Below are 25,308 nucleotides of genomic sequence, written 5' to 3' on the forward strand. Positions count from 1 at the left end.
AAGTGGTATCAAAGCCACAAAGGGTTATCCAATACTATTCCATTTCGGCCTCATTAGTATTAGTAATAGCCACTCTCTCTAATGATTTTGTGAGATTAATAAAGCGTGATCATGTTCTTGGGTTTAATTTCCATGAACCACTAATCATCTTGGTAAATCAAGTCTTGATTAATAGGTAATTAGGCTCACTTAGTGTGAGTGTGTGTGTTGTGTAGTTTGCATTACATAGTTTTGCATTAATCTCCTTCTACATTTCCTAATTGCACCATTGATTGAGTCAATTTTATCTCTCAATTATAAGTTAGGGATTGCCCAAAAATATTTTACATTTAGAAACCCTTTTGAGCTTCATTCACTTTTGATTTGCATGTGATTTTGCTTGCATCAATATCCAAGCACAATGAAAAGCCCCATCTTGATAGCTTGAATATCCTCTGCACAAGCCTTTGATGGAGCCCTTATTAACCACCTAAATTTGAGCCAACTAGAGCTTTCTATTCAATTACCCAATTTTATTTGTGTGTGTGTGTGTGTGTGTGTGTGTGTGTGTGCACGTGCGTGCATGAGTGTGCGTGCGTGCGTGCATGCGTGCGCGTGTGTGTGTATAAAAAACTAAGAATAAGGAGTGTATTTTTGGCTCCTCTCACATACACCACCCATATGGGGTGAGGTGGGTAGCCTATATGCACTATAATTGGATTGTGATTTTGTGGGTTTGATGGCTGCCATTCCTAATTTGAGAGTGGAATTGTGGGTGAATCTCAAGCACTCAGTCAACTCCGCCTAAATTTGTGAATTCAAGTCCATGGTGTCTAATCACAAACAACACTACCTTATTGGTGGCATTCCTAATTTGAGAGTGGAATTGTGGGTGGATCTCAAGCACTCGGTCAACTATGCTTAAATTTGTGAATTCGAGTCCACGGTGGCCAATCACAGACAAAGTGGCGTCCCAAATGTCAAGACCAAATTCAAACTGGCTTTAGTGCTAGACCGGGTCTGTGTCCCCTCAAGCCAATCAAGCACTTGGCACATCCTACAAGAGGCTTCTCCCACCAAGAGCTGATGCTAGATTTCTTGCCAAGGAAGCAGTCCCACAATAGTCTATCCAGAGAAGACGTAAGAAATCACGTGCTAAAGATCCACTCATCTAAGACTTTACTTCAAAGGGAAATCTTTCTCACCATTCCTCTCTCTCTCTCTCTCTCTCTCTCTCTCTCTCTCTCTCTCTCTCTCTCTCTCTCTCTCTCTCTCTCTCTCTCTCTCTCTTAATTGAAAATATTTGTTATCCAAGCACAAAAAATATTTGTATGCAACATTTTTGAGTTATTGTGCTATTGTGAGGAGCTAGACACTAACCTTGGGGAGTCCCCAAGTGTCAAGACAACTCCATAGGTGGGACACACCATCAAGGGGAGGAGAATAAACTAGCTTAGCATTTTCATCTAATAAAGGAAAAAAGGAGTGCTATGAATGGAAGAACCTCGGCATATAGTTAGGGAACATTCCAATATCAAAACTTGCACACATTCTAGAAAGAAGGGGGATCCCTCTATGAAATGTAAAATGGATGAAATTAGCATTTTAGGAGTCAAGGATGATGAAATAAGTTGTGCATTTGTATCTAATAGAGGAACAACAAAGTGCTATGAATGTAGGAAACTTAAGACATATAGCTAGGGACTATTATCAAAATTTGCACACATTATGGGAAGAAAGGATGCTCCTCTTCCAAATGTCAAAGGGATAGTAGCACCAAGGAAGTAGCTGTTACCATATACATGTGGTCGTGATGTGTGTGAACACACTAGGACCGCCGGGGCATTTTTTCCCTCTTTAGGAGGTTTTTCCCCCGTGCATTGTATATACGCCCATCACTCTAGGGCTATCTATCTTTCCATTGCACACTAAGTAACACACTCTCTATTGTGTGCCTTGAGCTTCCTTCGTCTTCTCCAAGCTGTGTGCGTTTCTCTGCAACCCTAATTCCAACAATTGGTATCAGAGCAGGTTGCGTCCTCCCAGGCTTAGTCGCCAGCTGCTCCAGTACACGCTTGCTCACTTTCTCCGATTTCATTGAGCTTTGGCAAGTGTTCGCAGGTCGACAAATATTTTGGGACAACTTGTAGAGCTTGGTCTACTCAGAATTTTGATTTGGGCTCATTTCGGCCTCCGTTTCCACTACAGGCAGTTTTGCACATGCTATTTTGTCATTTTGTGCAGAATTTTTGTGACTGCCATTTTTTGCATAACAGGTGCCTTATAGTCTTCTACGGTTTGTGCTATATAGCACAGGTTGTTCCCGCTCTGTTTCTCCTATTTTCGGGCAGTTTTCACATTAGGTGCAGCATTTACCATGGCTGACAACAACAACACAGATGTGTTCAAGATGTTTGCTGCTGAGGATAGGTTGGATGGGGACAACTACCCTATGTGGGATTATATGATGCAACATGTTTTTGTGTCAAAGGGTGTCTGGAACATTGTGCAGGGCATTGATGTACGTCCTGGTTCTGAGGATGTAGGCGATGTTGAGGATATTGCAGGTCTTGCTGCAAGGATTGCAGTTGTTAGAGTTGTTTTGCCTATGGTAGAACAAGCTCCTTGGGATGTTTAGGATGCGCAGATTCATGCATTGATTGCGTTGTCTGTGAAGCGCACCATTGTTCCTCACATCCATTCAACAAAATCTGCAAAAACAGGCTTGGGATATTCTAGCAGGTCTTTATGCAAGCCGCAATGAGGCTAAAATTGCTTTGTTGCGTAAAGAGTTGGAGTCGAAGATTATGCATGAGGAAGATGATATGGACACTTTCCTTGCTAGTGTCAAGGATATCAATGAGCAACTTATTTCTGCAGGTGAAGTCATTTCAGACAGTTCCCTTGTGCAGACTGTTCTTGATGCCTTACCAGATTCCTACCAGACTTTTGCTAGTACTTGGAGACTGATGACCCAAGGAAATCCTGAAGTTGTCAAGTTTGATGCATTATGCACATTGCTATTGCAAGAGTCACTTTCTAGAAACAACAGGACTAGGCAGCATGCAGTTGAACAGGCTTTTATTGCTTCTCAAAGAAAGGGTGGTAACAGTAATGCAGCCACTTCTTATGGTTCTGCTGCGAGTGGAAAAAATTATGTTCCTAATGCTTCTGCTGGCACCACTTCGTCTGGCAATTTTGGTGATAAGGGCAAAAAGAAGATGCGTTGCCATTATTGTAAAGCCAATGATCACTTGATCAAGTCGTGTCCTAAGTTGAAGGCCAAAGAGGCTAAGAAGAAAGAGGGTGGTTCCACTGCAAATGCTAGTTCCACTACAAATGCAGCCCTTATTGAGTCTTCTGTGAAAGGAGACTGTGTTGTTGATGTTGATGCAGAATGGGCTTTTAGCGCAGAGTGCACTTACAATCCTACTGTCCATGATGCATGCTTGTCAGTTGGTGCAGATTCACATGTGTGGTATTTCGACAGTGGTGCTACAAAGCACATTACCTCACATCGTGAATTGTTTACCTCTCTCGAGTCTGTCCCTCATGGGAATTCAGTCACTTGTGCCAACAACGCCTCTTATCCAGTTCAGGGAGTTGGAAAGATTGTGCTCACTGCTGCTAATGGCAGTTCCTTTACACTTGTTGATGCACTTTATGTACCTGGGATCAAGAAGAATCTCTTGTCTGTATCCGCACTTGCTAGACTTGGACTTGTAGTCAAATTTGTGGATGACCGATGTACAGTTCATGATCTCAGTTTTGGTGATGAAATTGTTGCATCTGGGCTTTTGTGCCGTGGGCTGTATAAGCTCACTTTGTATGACAAGTGTGGACAAAATTTTGCAAATGCTGTTGTAGATTCAAGGGCTATTTCAGATGCAAAACTTTGGCATGCACGTTTTGGTCATATGAATTTTGCCAGTTTGCTGCGTTTGCAGAAATCTGATATGGTTGCTTCTTTGCAGCCTCTTGAAGCACCTGTTAAACATGTTTGTGAAGGCTGTATTTTGGGTAAGATGCAGCGTTCTAAATTTCCAAAGGATGGTTCAGTTTGGGCCACATGCAGGTTGCAGCTTGTGCATAGTGATGTTTGTGGGCCCATGCAAACTCCGTCCTTGGGCAATTACCTGTACTTCATGACTTTCATTGATGATTACTCCAGGCATGCATGGGTATTTCCGCTTAAAGCGAAGTCCGAAGTTTTTATGTGCTTCAAACAATTTCTTGCTATGGCTGAAAATGTCTCGAAATGTACTATGGGCACCCTCCGTTCAGATCGAGGGGGGGAGTATATGTCTCATGAATTTAATGCATTTCTGGCTAGTTGTGGGATAAAACACCAATGTACAGTGCCTTATACACCTTAGCAAAATGGTGTTGCTGAGAGGAAAAATAGGTCACTTACGAAAATGGCACGATGTATGGTCAAAAGTCAAGCTTTGCCGCATTCTTTTTGGCTTGAGGCCATCATGTGTGCCACTTATGTACTTAACAGGTGTCCTACGAAAGCTTTGTAGTCTATTACTCCATATGAAGCATGGCATGATAGAAAGCCTTCTATTGAGCACATGCGTGTTTTTGGTTGTTTGGCATATGCTTTGGTGCCACAAGTGCAACGCAAAAAATTGGATCATAAGGCTGTCAAATGTATTTTTGTTGGTTATAGTGCTGAAAGCAAAGGTTACAGGTTGTATCATCCGCAAACAAAACGTATTCTGGTTTCACGGGATGTAGTGTTAGTGGAAGATTCTGTTCAGCCCTTGCTGTCATGTACTAGAGATAATAATGTAAGCTCACAGGACATTTATGACACTTTGTTGCCTCTTTTCAGTGGTGGAAATACGAATGTAAGTTCCAATGAGGCAAATGTACAGCCTATGGGGGTTTCTGAAAATGTTTTAGATCAGCCTATTACTGATGCAGATGTACATGATGTACTTGATGAGGAAAGGGCTGAAAATGAGCAAGCTAGAGGTATGCCAAAATGGCTGGTGCACACTTTGCGTGATAGTAAATTGGATACACCTTTGTCTAGTCGTACTCGTTCAGGCTGTCGCCATGCATCTTATGCATCAGATTGTTATGCTTTGGCTGTGTCTAGTTTACATGATGTTGAGGAGCCTCTGTCTTTTGATGAAGCACATAATTTAGAAAATTGGATGGCTGCCATGCAATCAAAATATGATGCACTTATAGAGAATGACACATGGACTTTATGTGATTTGCCTCCTGGCGAAAAGGCCATTGGTACGAAGTGGGTTTACAAGTTGAAATGCAAGCCGGATGGTGAGATCGATCGCCATAAGGCTCAACTTGTTGCAAAGGGTTATGCACAACAAAAAGGCATAGATTATGAAGAGACTTTTTCTCCCACTTGTCGTATGACTACTGTGCATTTTCTATGTGCATTGGCAGCTCATTTTGGTTGGGATGTACATCAATCAGACATTGTTACTGCTTTCTTGAATGGTGACATATTTGAGGAAGTTTATGTAACGCAGCCTCGCGGTTTTGTCATAAAAGGACAAGAGGACAAAGTGTGCAGATGTAAGAAGGCTTTGTATGGGTTGAAGCAATCTCCTCATGCTTGGTATGAGAAAGCTGACACTCATTTGGTTAAACGAGGCTTTCGTAACAGTCTAACAGAACGCACATTGTATGTAAAGCGTGAGGGTGATGTACTTCTCATTGTGGTTCTTTATGTTGATGATTTGTTGATCACTGGACCAAATGAGAGACATATTGCTGAATTTAAGGCTGATTTGAATGCTACTTTCAAGATGAAAGATTTGGGGCTGTTGCATCATTTGTTGGGTATGCAGTTTAAGCAGTGTGATGGTGGTATTGCCTTGTGTCAGAAAAGTTACATAGAGACATTGCTATGTAAGTTTGGACTTGAGGATTGCAAACCTATTGCCACCCCCATGGAAACAGGTTTGAAGTTGAGTCTACATGATGTTGGCGATCTTGCTGATGTCACTCTTTACCAAACTGCTGTTGGCTGCCTCATTTATGTATGCAACACGAGGCTGGATATTCAGTTTGCAGTCTCACAGGTCATCAAATTTATGCATAGCCCAGGGTCTAAGCATTGGCAGGCTGTCAAGAGGATTTTCCGCTACCTTAGTGGCACTTTACATCTTGGCTTGTTTTATCCCAAGGGGGGATCATTGCCGCCAGACTTACATGCTTTTTCAGACTCAGATTGAGCTGGTTGTTTTGACACACAAGTGTGCACAAGTGGTTTTTGTTTCATGCTTGGCAGTTCATGTATATCATGGTTGAGCAAGAAGCAACCTACTGTGGCCACTTCGAGTTGTGAGGCTGAGTACAGGGAGGTCTTCACAGCTACGGTTGAGTGTGTATGGCTCAGACGCCTTATGGCTGATTTGGGTGTTGGACAAGACACTACCAACACTATCTACACTGACAGTCAGAGCGCATTGGCAGTTGCGAGGAACCCAGTTTTTCATGCTCGTAGAAAGCACATTGAGTTGCATTACCACTATGTCAGGGAGAGGCTCTCAGCAGGAGAGATCATCTTGGCTTATGTGCCAACACAGGACAACCTTGCAGATCTTTTCACAAAGGCATTGTCTCGTGAGAAGCTTGAAGCTTTCCGCAAAGCTTTGGGCTTACTCCCCTTTGTGGACTGATCTTGTCCTCAGGGCATGGCACTTCCCTTTACTCATGTGCCAGCTCTCGTTCACCACATCACTCCAGGGGGGATTTGTTACCATATACATGTGGTAGTGATGTGTGTGAACACACTAGGACCACCGGGGCATTTTTTCCCTCTTTAGGAGGTTTTTCCCCCCGTGCATTATATATACGCCCATCACTCTAGGGCTATCTATCTTTCTATTGCACACTAAGTAACACACTCTCTATTGTGTGCCTTGAGCTTCCTTCGTCTTCTCCAAGCTGTGTGTGTTTCTCTGCAACCCTAATTCCAACACGAGAAGCTACCCCTTGAGTGTGGCCCTAATTGTGAGTTGTGCCATCTAGGGTCTCTGCAAGTTGACCCTAAATGGCTGGTATGGCCCAAATTGTGAGTTGTGCCATCTAGGGTCTCTGCTGCAAGTTGACCCTAAATGGCTGGTATGGCCCAAACTGTGAGTTGTGCCATCTGGAGTCTCTCCAAGCTAGCCATGAACATGCATCTACATGTCACTAACCCCTATACACCATTTCATGTGATTTGGATGTGGAATGAACGACATCTCTTTGACCTATTTTTGGTATTGATGAGCCTTTTTCTACAAGTGATGTGATATGATGCCCTTGGTGATAGTGATATGATGCAAAAAATATAAGGAAAGATTATTTATACATGCTAAAAATGTTGTGTGAGAAGTCCGATACAAAACAATTGAGATAGCCTAAATTGCAATTCTTGGCATGGTTCAAATTACTATTTGTGTCGTGATGGACATTTGGTAAATTGCTTGCACCATCAGGTTCCCCATTTCTTGTTGAGTACTTTAATGAAGTTTGGACTTCAAGTTTGATAGGTTTCTGACTTTTTCAGTTGTTTGTCATAGATGAGTCTAGAGGTGGACTTTGGACCTAATTTTGGGCATGAAGATGATGCCTTATGAGTTATATACTACTATGAGCCTCTTGTGTTCATCATTTTGTATCTTTGGCCCTATTCTTGTAGAGCACTAGACTCCAAAAGTCTCTAATTGGAGCATGGGGGATAAGCCAGTGGCTATAAGCATTTAAGCTTTCTTATTTGGCTGGTTGGAATGCTTGTGGTGGTGTTTTGAGTGGAGTTGCCCCTTCTTTGATGTTGAAATTTGGACTCTCGCGTCAAGCTCTCTGACTTCCATACATGGACCATATGCAATCATGACGATGATTTGAGACTAGATAGGTGGCCTCCTAGGTTCATAGGTCGTTCGCTTTATGGTGGTTGCACATTTCCTTGTAGTAGTTGTCTATGACCCAAATTGTGAATTGCACGAATTGTGATTTGGGTCAAATAAAGACTTTGGAAAAAATTTGATATCTTTTGGAAGCTATTTTGACATGTCTTTCTAATTTTTCATGATTGCATTAATTCTTGAGTTGGGAAGGTCTTGGTGAATGATGGGTTGCACTCTTTGAATACTGCAAATTTTACCATGCTAACTCATTCTGTTGTTTTGAAGTACAAGCTATCATTTTTCCAATCTATATGTGCTTGATATAGTCTCTTCCATGTTTCTCCCAATAATAGATTTGCTTCCATATGTCACGGCGGCATGACCAAAACTTATGTGGGCATTTGAGACCATTGACATATATTGGTAGTACGAGTTATGTTGGCAAACTAGAAACTTCACATGTAAATGAAAAAATATCATTATCCTCTTAATGTAGTGTGCCATTCTGTAGTTGTTTGTGCACCTCATAGCTGACGATGTTTGCATGTGCTCCCAGGCCAACCAGTGCATTGGTCTCTACTAGGTTTTGTCTCACATAGATCTTGTTGTAAGGAGCCACATTCTTCTAGTCTAGTCGTTTGTTTGATCTTGAGCTTCACAGTTTGTGGATCCAATGTAGCATCTTGATGCTTGCATTTGGCAGATCATCCCTTGACTTTTGCTTGTGCTTTCTTAATGATGTGTTGTTGCTCTAGTTTTTGCTCCATAGTTGCATGAGTCATTTTAGTGGTTAGTGACATATGGTATTTCTTTAAACAAAAACCAATAATCCAATTTGTCATCTCTTTGTCATCAAGTTTGATGATACCACTCAATGACATGGAGTTGATTATGAATGGGTCCATCCCTTGGCCTTTTAGCTTCTTAATGGTCTACTTTAGAGTGTATAGTGACACAAAACCACCTTTTTTAATTTTTATTATTGTATATACCTAGCATGAAATTCCTTCATTCTCCTCTTATGCACATGAATTCCTGTGATAAGTCTCAAAGTCAAAACTCAATCTAACTTTTCTAACTAGTTAGAAAATTTTGAAAAGGCATGGCCAATCCAATCTAATCGTATTGCTATTATAGTGTCGGAATAAGGAATTTAATGGGTTCTTAAGATGGCATTAAATTTAAACCAAGTTAAATGGCATATTACTCAATAATGTCTTTTATGTAGCTTTGATGCTTGAATCTGAGTTTTGATCCTAGTTTGATCTTGAGTCACTCATAACTTAGTCATCACTACTTTAACTATTTTTTCAGCTAAGAATGACCGCTAGCTTGTCCTTACTTTGCTTTCGCTACAAGATAGGCAAATATTCACCTTCAGGAGCACGTAATCTCAACTAATCATTTTCTCCTCTCTTGTAGAGTCATAAGCAATAAGGTTGCAATTGTGTATTGAAATCTTAATAGTTTTTGTATGAAATTTTCCCATGCCTTCAAGGAACCTCCTACTGGTTAAATACTCAACAATGTAGTTTTTCCATTTGGGCATAATTGAGACATCAAACAATGTTGCATACAAAATGGGTGGACATTTTTGAGTACGTTTGCTGACATAGACATGTACATCTCATTGCATCATAGCCCAAAACACCACAAATCTCATGAACCTTTGATAGGCCTATAGTCTAGAGCAATGGAAGCTAGATGGCTCCAAGTCCCTATCAATATACTTCAATGCACTCAATGCCTTACTCAATGCACAATCAGAGAGAATACCATTTGATCCCAACTTGTGTAATCTTGCACCAATTAATAAATGCAACCTAGTTTGCTCAAATAACCTTTTCTCCTTGCTTATTTTAACTTTCTCTCTAAAGCTTCCGTATATTGAAAGATAATTACATCTTCACTCCATTGGGCACAAATTCTATGTTTAAGAGATATGCATAAAAAAGATCATCATCCATTCCTTTTGACAATTCCCAATTGAGGACCCAAGTATGTAATGTAGCCAATACTACTACCAATAGGCTTGTTTGGGCATTCAGGGTGTTAGAGAGCGATGGTGTGTATGCCTATCTAGGGTTCAGGGGTAAGGGCATCTGCGATGGAGAGCATGAGCGACCAGACTAGTGTGGGTATGCAAGCCACTACCTATAGCCTGATGATGAGAGCTTTCTCATCATTCTATATGGTTGGGTGGAGACCCCAAACCTAGTCCCTCCCACGATTCGAAGCATCCATTGGTGACTTGTTTGGTTAGTAAGCTAACATTGATATTAGAGCTTGGCTTTATAGAGTGCATCGTCAATTCCTTTTGCATTATGCAGCCAACACAAATTGAGCTAAGTCCCACTTGTTTTTCTCTTTAGCATTATTCTATTCAATGATTATTGAAATCGAGCATAAGGTTATTTGTGATTTTCATTGTATAGGAAAGTAACAAGTAGAAGGTGACCAATTGAAGCCCATCATTAGGACAATCCAACCAAATACTTACCACTATATTAATGCCACACCACCGTGGATTAAAAAAGGGGAGCACCATGGCCTCTTGAAAAGGGGCTGTCTCGGACCACCTGGCATTGCCAAAACGTGGCCACATGACACCCCCATTGGCAATGCCAAAAGCTACCTAAGCAGTGTCACAGTTAAAGAGAACGTTGTAACAGCACCTAACGGTGGATGATGCGCAAGTGGCACCATATAGGACCATAGGGGGGAGGAGAAGGGACTGAAGGGCACCACACAAAGAGAGATGAGCCACGAGAAAGATCTATAGGGTTTCCTACAACCCCATTGATCTCCTTCATTGAGTTATTCCATGCATTGTATTGTTAAGAGACATTTTTGATCCATTTGTTTGGAAATTGAACTATTCACTAAATATATTTTATTGTTAAGAGACACTTTTGCTAGTTATAAGATAAATGATGTAGTCACTACACAAAGGAATTAAAGGATCTCTAAATATGCTTCATTGTTAAGAGGCATCTTTGCTAGTTATAAGGTGAATTATGGGTAGTCATAGTCACCACACAAAGGAATTGAAGGATCTCTAATAAAATATTCCACCAAGAGTGGATCATGTACCAAATCTTAATTTTCTGGTTCAATCTAGTATTTTAAACATTTTTCTTAAAGTTGCTAGTTTCTAACAATTGTAAACAAGGAGACACTCCACAAACGTTTATATTGGGGTTGCTCAAGTTGTTTTCTCATGGTTTAATCTTCTAGGATTTTTAACATCTTTCTTAAGGTTGCTATTTTCTCACAATTGTTGTAGACACGGGAGACACGTGAAGCTTGTAGTTTTACTTGGAAGACATGTAATTTTACTTGTCAAGAAATTGCATCTAGTCAAATCGTAGGGACTTACTGACCTTCATTAATTAATTTGCAACCCCGATTCGTTTGGAATCACGAATTCAGAAGGGAAAGTGACCCTCCACGTCACAGGGCCTCGTCACCCTTGTAGCATCAAATCTCTGATGGCCATGGACGCTCGCCTGCATCATCATCCTGCCTGCCTTCTCCAAGGCCAGAGCAAAGCGGAGCCTGACTTGGCGCATCTCCTACCTGACTCGGCTCCCTTCCCTGCCTCACTCGGAATAGTGTTAGCGGGCTGCAAAAAGAAGCCTGTTTATCCTCTTCTCTTTCTTGGGTGAAAGAAGCCGCGCCTGGAGAGGCGCTTTTCCCATCATGAATCAGTAGCATCCGTCAGCTCGAGACTTCTATTGACTCTCTCTCTCTGGCCTGCCCAGCCTTGCGCATCTACCAGCGTTGCCTTTGTCTGCCCCTCATCGGTATGTCGCCTGCCCCTGGCCCCTCATGGGAAAAACGGCGCATCTCCTGCCATGAGATTCAGTCCGCCATCGCAAGCGCCATCACGACGTAGTCGATGCAGAGAATTGCAAAACTGCCTTGCCAAAAAATCATGTTCAATTATGACAGATGCCATCTCTCTCTCTCTCTCTCTCTCTCTCTACACGTGCCCTACCCTCGATTTTCTCTCTCTCTCTCTCTCTCTCCACATGTGTCCTCCCTCCCTCTTTGCTCCACAAAATTCTCAAGAGCATCTCGGTAGATTCTGCTTAATTAGACATGCTCGAAAAATTTGGGGGACATACTCATGGGATAGAGGTCTTATCCATTTTAGTGTGTTGCATTTTCTTATACTCATATTTTTAAGTAGCTTGGTATGAGTTAAATTTTGAGTTTGTATCATCACCCTCCAGCAAAATTTTTATATTGCAATTGCATATATCACTATGTTATGGCCAAGCAATCAAATAGGTATAACCTTCATATTCATAGTAGTTAAAATGGACGGCTTTGGATTCTTGTTTTAGTCTTAGTGTTACTGAGGAGAAAATACTTATCTATTACTAAATGATCGGTGCTGATTTAGTGTTTGCAAAAATGAGAGCAAACCTTTGTTTAAGTTAGCATTTCTATATACAAATCTGGAGTCACATAAATGTGACATACGTTTTCAAATACGAACAAGTACAATGCATGATGTCTCACTTTTTCTATGGCCATACAACCATAGGTCTTCTAACAGTGGTATAAGAAGACAAAGGTTGCTCTATTTGCTTCTTCTCCTAGTTCTAAATCAACCAAAAAACCAGTTATACACGAGATGCTACTAGGGGTGCCCAATTTTGACAAGCAGGTGAATTAACAAGAATGTAGGAAGATTCTCCAAAGGGTGAGGAAAAAAAAAAAAAGGCTTGGAAGCCACCAAGAGAGGGGGAGATGCCATGTGTAAAAATTATTTTATTGCGACGAGGCGTAGAGAAGGAAATTGGGGATGCACACTTGTCGGATGTCTTTTGCAGGGTCGGACTCGCAGGCCAGGGCAGTGCGCGCGAGGTAATTGGGGATGCGCACTTGTCGGATGTCTTTTGCAGGGTCGGACTCGCAGGCCAGGCTAGTGGACGTAGGTGAAGCAGGGCATGGGCTTCAATATTAGTTGCATGCTCGGCATGAAGGTGAAGCTTTGCAGTCAAGATGGAAAAAGACAGGAGCATGATATTATGCTTGCCGACTTTGGTACGGCCGCGGTGCTCTCGCACGAGCAAACCTAGCTGTTTAGATCATGCAGTGCAAGAGGGCAAGGGACGTCTCTGTCTCTCTCTCTCTCTCTCTATGTCTCTCTGAGCGTGCGCAGGGAGAACACATGCATGCTTGTGTCTTGCTACTTTGAGCTCGGATGTGCACAGCCAGAGGAGGGGGGGGGTTTGCGCTGATCCGCGATAGAGCTTCTAAACACGCGGGCGGAGACAGAGGAGAGACGAAAGAGAGAGGAGAGAGAGAGGCGCTCTTTTGGGGAATCTCGTGAGATTCCGCTTAATGCGCATGCTGATCGAGATGCTATTATCATGACACAAGAGACTTTGTTTTCTCTTTTTGATATCTTAATGTTTGCTTTTGTCACATAAAATTTCCACTACAAGGTTGATAAAAGGTTGGCACGCCTCCTGAGTCTAAGTGCCTCTTGATTAATTAATTAACGTCGAAGATTCCACTGAGCCTAAAAGCTGGAGTCGATGCATGCGTGCTGTTCCCCCTGCTTTAGGACGCTTAGATGCAGAGCCCGCGCCATCTCGCAGCTAGCTTGTTGACTGTCCCCCCTTGCTCACAAGGTGCCGCCATTCTCAAGCAAACTCACGAAGTTTGCTTCCCTCACTCAGACAATCCGCTTGCCTCGCTTGCCTTACCTTGGTTCATGACTAGCTCTCTCTCTCACACACACACAGCCATGAAGGTCATGCCATCCATCCACCTGCTCGCAGCATATCTGTGTCACCTCCTTCGCGCTCACCCATGGGCTCCCCTGCAGATCACGAACGAGAGAGACAGAGAGAGATAGAGACAGAGATGGATGCAGACGTTCTCTGTGAGCCCCTTTGCCCTCACTCATGGCGTCCCCGGGCAGATCACGAACGAGAGAGAGAGAGAGAGAGAGAGAGAGAGAGAGAGAGAGAGAGAGAGAGAGAGAGAGAGAGAGAGAGAGAGAGAGATGCAGTGAGATGTTCTCCCTGCATGCGCTTCGCTGCTTCTGCCTGGCTGCAGTCCACGACACACACACAAAAAAATTGTAGCTCCCTCTCTCTCAACACCTGCCGACACTCGTCACTGCACTTTCCCTTTATTTATCTTTTTGGAGGGTATCTCATGAGATACTCTATAGTTTGACCTGCTTACAAAGATTTGGACGACATATTGGGCTATGGCTGAAAATGTCTCGAAATGTACTATGGGCACCCTCCGTTCCGATGGAGGGGGGGAGTATATGTCTCATGAATTTAATGCATTTCTGGCTAGACATGGGATAAAACACCAATATACAGTGCCTTATACACCTCAACAAAATGGTGTTGTTGAGAGGAAAAACAGGTCACTGACGGAAATGGCACGATGTATGGTCAAAAGTCAAGCTTTGCCGCATTCTTTTTGGCTTGAGGCCATCATGTGTGCCACTTATGTACTTAACAGGTGTCCTACGAAAGCTTTGCAGTCTATTACTCCATATGAAGCATGGCATGATAGAAAGCCTTCTATTGAGCACATGCGTGTTTTTGGCTGTTTGGCATATGCTTTGGTGCCACAACTGCAGCGCAGAAAATTGGATGATAAGGCTATCAAATGTATTTTTGCTGGTTATAGTGCTGAAAGCAAAGGTTACAGGTTGTATCATCCGCAAACAAAACGTATTCTGGTTTCACGGGACGTAGTGTTTGTGGAAGATTCTGTTCAGCCCTTGCTGTCATGTACTAGAGACAGTAATGTAAGCTCACATGACATTTATGACACTTTGTTGCCTCTTTTTCAGTGGTGGAAATACGAATGTAAGCTGCAATGAGGCAAATGTACAGCCTATGGGGACTTCTGAAAATGTTTTAGATCAGCCTATTACTGATGCAAATGTACATGATGTACTTGATGAGGAAACGGTTGAAAATGAGCAGGCTAGAGGTATGCCAAAATGGCTGCTGCACACTTTGCGTGACAGTAAATTAGATGCACCTTTGTCTAGTCGTACTCGTTCAGGCTCTCGCCATGCATCTTATGCATCAGATTGTTATGCTTTGGATGTGTCTAGCTTACATGATTTTGAGGAGCCTCTCTCTTTTGATGAAGCACAGAATTCATAAAATTGGATGGCTGCCATACAATCAGAATATGATGCACTCATAGAAAATGACACATGGACTTTATGTGATTTGCCCCCTGGCAAAAAGGCCATTGGTACAAAGTGGGTTTACAAGTTGAAACGCAAGCCGGATGGTGAGATTGATCGCCATAAGGCTCGACTTGTTGCAAAAGGTTAAGCACAGCAAAGAGCATTGATTATGAAGAGACTTTTTCTCCCACTTGTCGTATGACTACTGTGCGTTTTCTATGTGCATTGGCAACTCATTTTAGTTGGGATGTACATCAATCAGACATTGTTACTGCTTTCTTGAATGGTGACATATTTGAGGAAGTTTATGTAACGCAGCCTCGCGGTTTTTTCATAAAAGGACAAGAGGACAAAGTGTGCAGATGTAAGAAGGCTTTGTATGGGTTGAAGCAATCTCCTCATGCTTGGTATGAAAAAGCTAACACTCATTTGGTTAAACGAGGCTTTTGTAACAGTCTAACAGAAAGCACACTGTATGTAAAGCGTGAGGGTGATGTACTTCTCATTGTGGTTCTTTATGTTGATGATTTGCTGATCACTGGACCAAATGAGAGACATATTGCTGAATTTAAGGCTAATCTGAATGCTACTTTCAAGATGAAAGATTTGGGGCTGTTGCATCATTACTTGGGTATATAGTTTAAGCAGTGTGATGGTGGTATTGCCTTGTGTCAGAAAAGTTACATAGAGACATTGCTATGTAAGTTTGGACTTGAGGATTGCAAACCTATTGCCACTCCCATGGAAACACGTTTGAAGTTGAGTCTACATGATGCTGGCGATCCTACTGATGTCACTCTTTACCAAACTGCTGTTGGCTGCCTCATTTATGTATGCAACACGAGGCTGGATATTCAGTTTGCAGTCTCACAGGTCAGCAGATTTATGCATAGCCCAGGGTCTAAGCATTGGCAGGCTGTCAAGAGGATTTTCCGCTACCTTAGTGGCACTTTACATCTTGGCTTGTTTTATCCCAAGGGGGGATCATTGCCGCCAGACTTACATGCTTTTTCGGACTCAGATTGGGCTGGTTGTTTTGACACGTGAGTGTCCATAAGTGGTTTTTGTTTCATGCTTGGCAGTTCACGTATATCATGGTTGAGCAAGAAGCAACCTACTGTGGCCACTTCGAGTTGTGAGGCTGAGTACAGGGCAGTCTTCACAGCTACGGTTGAGTGTGTATGGCTCAGACGCCTTATGGCTGATTTGGGTGTTGGACAGGACACTGCCAACACTATCTACACTGACAGTCAGAGCGCATTGGCAGTTGCGAGGAACCCAGTTTTTCATGCTCGCACAAAGCACATTGAGGTGCATTACCACTATGTCAGGGAGAGGCTCTCAGCAGGAGAGATTAGCTTGGCTTATGTGCCAACACAGGACAACCTTGCAGATCTTTTCACAAAGGCATTGTCTTGTTAGAATCTTGAAGCTTTCCGCAAAGCTTTGGGCTTACTCCCCTTTGTGGACTGATTGTGTCCTCAGGGCATGGCACTTCCCTTTAATCATGTGCCACCTCTCATTCACCGCATCACTCCAGGGGGGATTTGTTACCATATACATGTGGTAGTGATGTGTGTGAACACACTAGGACCGCCAGGGCATTTTTTCCCTCTTTAGGAGTTTTGTCCCCCGTGCATTGTATATACGCCCATCACTCTAGGGCTATCTATCTTTCCATTGCACACTAAGTAACACACTCTCTATTGTGTGCCTTGAGCTTCCTTCGTCTTCTCCAAGCTGTGTGCGTTTCTCTGCAACCCTAATTCCAATAGTAGCACAATAGGAGAGAACAACAAAGAGAAAATACTTGATGGCGATAGTACCAATCGATAGACCATATGGGTGCTCCTCGGGCTCATTAACATAGCCTATATGGATACCTTGGTTTTATGTGGTTTTTTTGTTTGAGGGAAGGGATCTTCAACCTAGGTGGCACAGTAGTTCAATGAGGACTTCTATAGCCTATGTGGATACCTTGGTTTTATGTGGTTTTTTTGTTTGAAGGAAGGGATGTTCAACCTATGTGGCACACTAGTCCATTGAGGAATTCTATAGTCAGTGTGGTGGTGTTGTTTTTGTGCAGTGAGTCATTGGTCCGTGAGGTTCATTGGGTGTGTGGGATTTCTCCCATGACATCAACTCCTCTTTCAGAAAGCTCTACCTTGTATCTTGTCATGTGTAGCACCTCTTGTCCAGTCAAATCCTATGCGGCAACTGGTCATGTGATATTGATGAGGTGTAGCTGGATTCAAATGATTTGTCCTAGGAGCCAAAGGAGTCCCGTACCTTCATAGTTAAAACCCTTTTTCTAAGGTCTTATTCGAGAGCTTCCTCGTATCCTCATATGCATGTACTACCTTTTTCTAATAGCACACTAGATGTTCTTGCTACTCCTACTTAAGGAGCCATCTCTGTTCATTTTCAATAAGGCACGTCTAATTGGTTTTGGGTTCTTTCTTTTTTCATTAATTAATCTCTTTATTTCTATGAATGCTTCATTGCTTTATCCACCTCCTAACAAGTTGTATCAAAGCCAAATAGGGGACTACTTGCTAAGTCATTTGGGGATAATCAATAAAAGTAATAGTCATTCTCTCTAATCTTTGTGAGATAAACCAAGCGGGATTATGTTCTTGGGTTCTACTGCCATGAGCCACTAATCATCTTGGCAACTCAAGCTTTGAGTAGGGAATAAGATGCAATTTATGTGTGGATCTTGCATTACATAGTTTTGCATTAATCTCCTTCTACATTCCCTAATTGCACCATTGGTTGAGTCACTACTATCTCTCAAATTAATTAGGAATTTCCCAAAAAGATTTTGCACTTAAAACACCACTTGAACTACATGCACTTTCATTTCTGTGGGATTTGGTGCAACCTTGCAAATTCCATGCACAATGAAAAGCCCAATACTTGACCATTTGCATAGGTGCTTTAATACCCTTTGCACAAGATTTTATTGAAGCAAACTTGAGGCCACTTTCTAACATTCACGTTCTTCTCATTTAGCTTTCATAGTCAATATGGACCTCATTTTATGGGCTTGAATATTCGCAATTCTAACAAGATAATATTGTGTGACAACACCCAAAGCGAGAAGGTAGTAAGGACCTGTACAAAACAAAAGATCATATGAATGGGAAACTTCTAACCATCGAGACTCACATCAAAGATTTAAGAGAGTCTAGGGAGACTGCTTTAGTTCCATTACCTAGATGAGTGGGAGAATGAAGACCACTTCATTAGTGAAGAAAATCGTCACTACTTCACATGCCAAAGAGTACATGTTTTCTAGAAGAACCAAAAGATGGGGTAGACATAGAGACCATAGGCAAAAGACATCATCCCATAACCCCTCTTGAGACGACCTTCCTTTTGATAGGGGTTAAAATCTTTCCTTAGAGGGGGCTACTAAAGTATCTTTGTTTCATTGAAATGGTTATGTCCATATCAAACGTTCAAACTATAATATAATGCAATAAAGTTTGGTTTCAAGTTTTCTAGAAATTTTTCAAGTCTTAAAAATGTGGGGTACATTGTGAATGTTAGTAGACCTTTGCATGAAACATGCTAGAAGTGGTCAAAATTCACGTTTTGAACTTTTTGTCATTTGAGACCTCTGTGTATGCTATATGGGTGTCCACTATGCACTTTTAAATGTACTTGAAACCCAAAAGATCGATTTGGGCCAAAATTCAAAATTCAAATCTGACTAGAATTTTGAATGATTTTCTTGCAATGAAAAGAATGCTAGCCATATAACCTATTGTAAAAATCTTCCAAGAGAAAGCTCTAGTGTTAAAGCTACATATTTTGTTGCCTTTATTATCCCTTCAATTTACAAGCCTTTTATAAAAGAAAGACCTAAATTGCATATACTTCAAGAGCTTATAGCTAGCACATGGATGTAGGCACATTTTTTATAATGGTTCTCTAGTGAAACTAGCAGCATTTGTCAAGCTCTTTGGAGCATCTAGAGTACGGGAAGAGTCTTGATAGTGACCACCTTCGAGAGGTAAGGCGTTACTTCAATTTACAAGTCTTGGAATTGCTTTAACGGGTTGCTAAAAAATAGGGTGACCCATATAGCTTTGGCATTCAAGAACTCTTACATTACATTGCACCACAACCACTTGCTACAAATTGGGGACAACACAAATACACTTATAAATACAAGCAAGACTTTAGTAGCCCATTTTTATGGCCAAATGTGTTAAGTCTTTTGATATTGAGCCTCATGAGACTTTCTTGTAATCTAAAAAAAGTGCTTAGGCAAGAAACACTTTTTGATTTTCATATATTCCTATATTTAGCTTACACCTCCAATGAGACTTGTGGAATAAAACATAGACATCAACTTGAAAGAATGCGCAATGGACATTTTGCACATTGCTTAAAAGGTGAAAGATGAACAGATTGCAGATTTCCATACTCAGTATGAGGGATTTGAATTGACATTAGAAGGAACGGATTTGACGTGGATCCAACCACTACATAGAGATGTCCTGTGAGAGAGTTACCACAAGATGAGAGGTTATCAATTCTCTTCATAGAGCTTCCTTCACTTATCTATTTAATCAAGTGTCCATAATTTGGTGCTACATGAAGAAGGTGAGGGAGTGGAGCAACGACAAATTTCTACTTTGAAAATTTGGCAAAGTTATGGAGGGAGAGATGGGGGGCGGGGGGGGGGGGTAAGCTTTATCCCATTAAAACCACAATTCCTAAAACCCTTTGTAACAATTCCTAGAGCCCCAAGAAACTTTCCATGAAAACACAAATCTTGTTTTTAGAAGGAAAAAACGCGTGTGAATAATTCCATAGCGGATCTAGAACCATTTTGCAATGCAATGGCAAGTGTTTAGAGCAAAAAGTAACATGAATGTCTCTTAGAAAGTAATTAAGGTACTTGGAAGTGCTATGCTTGGACACTACCAAAATATCTTACAAGCCTCAAATCCTAGACCAACCATTTGTGAATCTCAATGAGGCTTCCTATCGTAGTTATTTAACATTTACTCCATAGTTCTGGCAACCAAAAATAAAATGAAAATGCTAGTGCAATATCATGGTCCTTCGAGCTTCTAACCTCCCAATCAATTCTCAATCTTGAAAGGTTGAGCATGGTTGTTTGCCAGAAGCATGTCCTCATCCTAGTACAAACACCAACCTACTTTGGTAGTGCTTGAATCAATAGATGTCAACACATGACTCTCCAAGTCAATCACATAATCAATTCCACAGAGGAAAAGACACTAAATGTGAGCTTTACTTGAAACCCTAATCAATCAAACAAGCACTTATCAAACATAAGGGATTCCCAATCCATCCATCTCTTTCAAAGCATAGTTGTCACCAATTTGTAATTACACAAGAGACGAGTTGCAGAAGGAAAGAGGATTTCTGAATAATATCTTACCATCACAATTTTCAAGTGTCATTTATCATAAGTTGGATGATACACGAGATGCTGACAGATGTGTCCGAGGTTACCTTCGTTTCAAAAGATCAAGAGCATAATGGACTTGAAATAAAGTGCGCTACTAATATGAATCTAACTTGCTCAAATAGACTAAGAAAACTTTGGGCTCAATTCACAATCTTCCATATGGAGTCCCTCTCATGGAGCAACATTATCCAGACTTGGGGAATAGTTTATTCGTGATCCAAAAGATGGTACCTTTTGCATGCAACCACAAAGCTAATAGATAACTGAAAAGAGATGATCACCCAACCTTGGAATCAATGCCAATCCTTGCAGAGCAGCTTTGATGTCATAGCATTACATGAGCGTTACAAATTGCACTACAAATCATTTAGGTATCTACATAGAAATACTGCCGAGCTACCAAGATTTACATGCCCCACAAAGGGAGGATCTTCAAATAGTTACATCCATAAAATATATTTCATGTCCCTGGTGTTGTAGCAAAAAGCACAGCCAGATCCATGGCATCCATAACAAAAGCAATCCATGCCATTCCATGTGATCTGCCACACACTAAGTGAAGCATACAGCTCTCTGCAATTTGGCATCAAAGCAAACAATCATATAATGACAGTTAACTGGGTCAGTCTACTTTTGGGGAACTCTTAACCCACCAAAGGCCAAAATGCAAAAAGTAGTCTTCAAATAACTTATCCACATTAACGTGGTGAGTTATGGACAACCTTCATTCCAAACTGCAAAAGGCCAAAGAAGAAGAGCTTAAGTATCTTTTGCACTAATGAAAGCCACCCATATTAACACAACCAATTCGACCCCAATATGCACCAAGGATAGAAGGACCAGACTTAAGTCAGCTGTTAACTAGACATCAATTTGATTCGGCTTGGATAAATGAAAGAAACCTTCTTGTGACTATAAAAGGTTATGACATTGCAGGCAGATTGTTTCAAATGTTCTCCCTCAATTGACTTTTCTGATGAAGCGGTGAAAGTCATTTGATCAGTCAATCACTAAGTAAAAAATAAGGCATGCAATCTCCTACATGAAGTACAAAATATTGCCCCTTACCATTTGTTTACAAAGATGTAGTCAACCAATCTCCCTTCACAACAAAGGAACTAGATTGTTTTTCTTTCAACATCGTCCCAGCTCTATTTTTCTATAGAAGGCTGCCTCCATAAATTTCTCTAGTTGCTTCCTGAAAAAGAAATGATTACATACATAAACTGGGATGTGAGAGAAACTCAAATCCACACACTCATCCAGCCTTTGCTTGCCTCTCCTCATTTTATTTACCTGTATGGAAGGAAGGATCACGCGAAAAATTTTGTCCCAGAAGTGGCCTTCCCTGGCTAGACTACATTTCAAAAAAATTGACATCAGAAACATCTAAGGCATGTCTTAATGTATGGAATGTCCAAGAGAATTGCATTACCGTTTTAATACCCGAACAACTGTGAACACTTCCTCTAGATTGCCGGAAACTTGTGGCAAAAGATACTGTTTAAACAATTCCAGGCAGCACCTGAATGCTACTGAATCTTTGCTATCTTGCTTTACACCATTATACACAATGAACTTGTGAAAACACATTGCATGGAGCAGAATGCATGAAAACTGTTTAGGACAACCACAATCAAAGAAAGCTTTTGAGAGGAGGTGAAGAGCGTCAGTTCCAGCTCCTTCCATTGTCTCAAACTGCAAAACCCATTTGGGAGGGTCACCACACCAGAGACCATCAAGTTGAAGAACATCTTTGGAGATACTCGCTGGATTGGATATCTTTGCCAAGGGCAATATGGACTGTGGTTGTTCAGGCACCCCCAAGAGTTCCACTTCACTTGAATTACTGCACCGATGTGGAGGAAGAGATCTTAGAATGTCCTTCCTTAGTTCAAAGGGCAATTCCTCCAAAGTGGCCATATCAACTTGGGATAAGGACAAAGGAGCAATTGACTCTGAGTCAGCTCCTGTGCCTCCTAAGCAAAATGTTTGAGCCCTTTCATCCAATGGGCAGGATTCCTGCTAAAACAATTACTCAATCCAGCTATTCACAATACCTTAGTGAAACAACTACAAAGTAATACACACCATGTTGGATATCCTTAAATGACCATCTAAGGCTCCAGAGAATTCTTCTTCTTCTCTAATGAGTTTGATAGCATAGTTTTTGTTTGCAACAGCTACAACAGACTCCGGTTGCACTAGAGCAGGTGGTCCACCTAACACTGAAACAGTGGTTAAAGAATGCGGCTTCTGGGTTGATGAAAAATGTTGAGTCACTGCTCGATTATAGACATCATCCAACTCTTCTATAATATCTGGGGGCAAGGATGCCAAAACAGACTGGTCCAATTCTGAATGATGGGGCAAACAGCTAAGAGCCTGCTTGCCTTTTTCCTTCCTTAAACTGGATCGTTTAAGGCCAGAAAAAGGGCCCTTGCATATTTTTCCCAAGCTTAGCATTCCCTTCTTTTCCTTGAGTTGGCTTCTGTTGATGCCCCACAGTAAAGCTGCATGTTTTCCAGAACAAAATGAGAAAGACTGGTGCTTGAGCTGATGTTAAAACAAAAACTGTGAAATAATGCCATGCGATTGGCAGCTAAATCAAGCTCTCCTGTGATTGTTTTGGCAATCACTTACCATCCTCCACAGATGACAGTGTCTCTTTTGATGGTTTAGTCAAGCTTTTGTTGTCCACTACACATTTTCTAGAGTTGCCTGTTGGAAAAGATTGCAAACATGCCCCCAATGCCTTCTGATGCTGCTGACCTGCACAATCAAAATACGTTGACACACAATCTGCAGCCCTAACGAATGCAAGTCTGGACAGCTAAGGAGCTTCCCTACCTTCATCAGTGGAACGTGTTGGGTGTGATTCTAGCCTGGTCACTTGAAGGCCCATTCCTCGAATCTCGCGGACATCTGCGCTCTCTCTCTCTCTCTCTCTCTCTCTCTCTCTCTCTCTCTCTCTCTCTCTCTCTCTCTCTCTCTCTCTCTCTCTCTCTCTCTCTCTCTCTCTCTCTCTCTCTCTCTCTCTCTCTCTATGTGTGTGTGTGTGTGTGTGTGTGTGTGCGCGCGCGCGCACGAATAAAAGTGGGGCTTTGACCCTTCGCATCACATAAAAATCGACCATTGGTCCATATACAAGAAATATGGGAAAAACCCTAAAAGATGTACAATGAGATCATAGGGAACATACCACATGAAACATTTGGGTATAAAAGATACTCTAATCAGGGACATTTGTTGGAGATGGGAAGCCTATTGAATAGTTGAAATGCTCTCCAAACTGCGAAGACTCACTCATCTGCTCCCCCCTGAACAGTGCCTATGTTGAGAGGCGCCTACGACTGAATCTCCAAGAGATCCAAGGTTTGTTGGACTGTCCTATTCTAGGGCAACTCAGTTTTCTCCTGGACTGCCATCAACTGTTGGTCCTCCTATATCCCTCCGTCCAACTGTCCTGGTACCTCTTCTCGATCCTAGTCTGGTATCCTCTCCTCCGAGGGTCTGTCTGGGGGTTGCTCTGCCTCTGCCACTTTTGTCTCACTACCTTTTTTGCCAGTGCCACAGCAGACAAGGAAACTCACACAGCCAATAGAGCCCGTTGAGTCTCAAGCCCAGGTCCTTCATGCGTCCCAGCAAGATAGGGAGCACTCGCACGCTGTTGGGGCTCCAAGACAGGTTCCTTCCGTCCATGAATAGGTGGTTAGGATGCCAATTCCACAGGTTTTTCCAAGTCATTCTGCCACCTTTCAAAGTCCACATGTTGCATTAAATGGACAAGGAACCAGTTTCCAGGCAATGCATTAGGTTTTTCCACCACCCACGGTACATCATGCGTATTTCGGGGGTGGATCTGTGTTCCAAGTATGGCAAGTTATGTGCCTAAAAACCAACAATATATGCCAGGAACAATCTTTTGGGGGTATGCAAGGCATGATGCCAAACCCCATGTATGGTAATATCGGCATGCAGCAAGGCTTTCAGAGCAATCAGGGCCAGTTTGGAGTGCCACAGGGCAATTCTGGCATGGCTGGTTTTTCTGGACCGCAGCCAAATATGGCACCTACGACGCAAAATGTCAATGCCCAAGGGGCGCCGATAAGCCCCATTATGGTGCCCATGTTGCAGGCAATACCCTATGATAATCTGGGAGCTTTGGAGAAGCCATGGAGAGATGTGGATGCCTTTGTGCGAGCATGCGTGATTTTCCAAAAGGTCAAATTTGACACACAAAAGGCACCAGGGTTGTTACAGCCACTGCCGATTCCAGATAAGCCATGGGAAAGCATTGCTATGGATTTTATTTTTTATCTTCCAAGAACGCTGATAGGGAATGATGGTATATGGACCATTATCTACAGGTTCAGCAAACAAGCCCATCTCATTCCTATCAGAAGGAAGATAAAATCCGATCAAATAGCATGGTTGGTCATGTACAATGTGTTTAAGTACCATGGTATGCCACAGTCAATTGTCAGTGATCGTGATCCTCGCATGACGAGTTTGTTTTGGAGAGGATTGTTTAAGAACATGGGCACTACGCTCAAGTTCTCGTCTTTGTTTCATCCACAAAGTGATGGACAGTCAGAAGAGGCTAATTCTACCCGTCTTGGATCTACTGAAATGTTATGTGTCAAATAATAAGGGCAAGTGGAACAATATTTGCCTATGCTTGAGTATACGTACAACAATATGGTGCATTCGTCCACAGGCAAGGCACCTTTTGAGATTGTTGAAGGTGGCAAAAAGGTTCCTCCCATTTTGCATACAAAGGGCAAGATCTTTGAGGCAGA

The 25,308-nt window shown here is 42.0% G+C and overlaps 1 protein-coding gene across 4 annotated transcripts in view; it reads right to left on the bottom strand.

Annotated features, from left to right (window-relative positions):
* Positions 1-20,627: 20,627 nt before the first annotated feature.
* Positions 20,628-25,308, bottom strand: part of REV1 (DNA-directed DNA polymerase) — a 95,952-nt gene continuing 91,271 nt past the window's right edge. For 3 of the 4 annotated variants that reach the window (XM_086490216.1, XM_086490213.1, XM_086490214.1), the window contains 7 exons: positions 23,357-23,431; positions 23,150-23,278; positions 22,598-23,019; positions 21,942-22,531; positions 21,803-21,863; positions 21,575-21,704; positions 20,628-21,240 (listed from right to left, as the gene is read on the bottom strand). In XM_086490216.1, coding sequence (XP_086346342.1) covers positions 21,666-21,704; positions 21,803-21,863; positions 21,942-22,531; positions 22,598-23,019; positions 23,150-23,278; positions 23,357-23,431 — 1,316 coding nt within the window. In that variant the 3' untranslated portion in view covers positions 20,628-21,240; positions 21,575-21,665. The remainder of the gene's footprint in view (positions 21,241-21,574; positions 21,705-21,802; positions 21,864-21,941; positions 22,532-22,597; positions 23,020-23,149; positions 23,279-23,356; positions 23,432-25,308) is intronic. The other variant, XM_086490215.1, reaches the window with a different exon arrangement.

Source organism: Adiantum capillus-veneris, chromosome 19, assembly GCF_014529385.1.
Source record: "Adiantum capillus-veneris isolate H3 chromosome 19, ASM1452938v2, whole genome shotgun sequence".
Taxonomy (NCBI): domain Eukaryota; kingdom Viridiplantae; phylum Streptophyta; class Polypodiopsida; order Polypodiales; family Pteridaceae; genus Adiantum; species Adiantum capillus-veneris.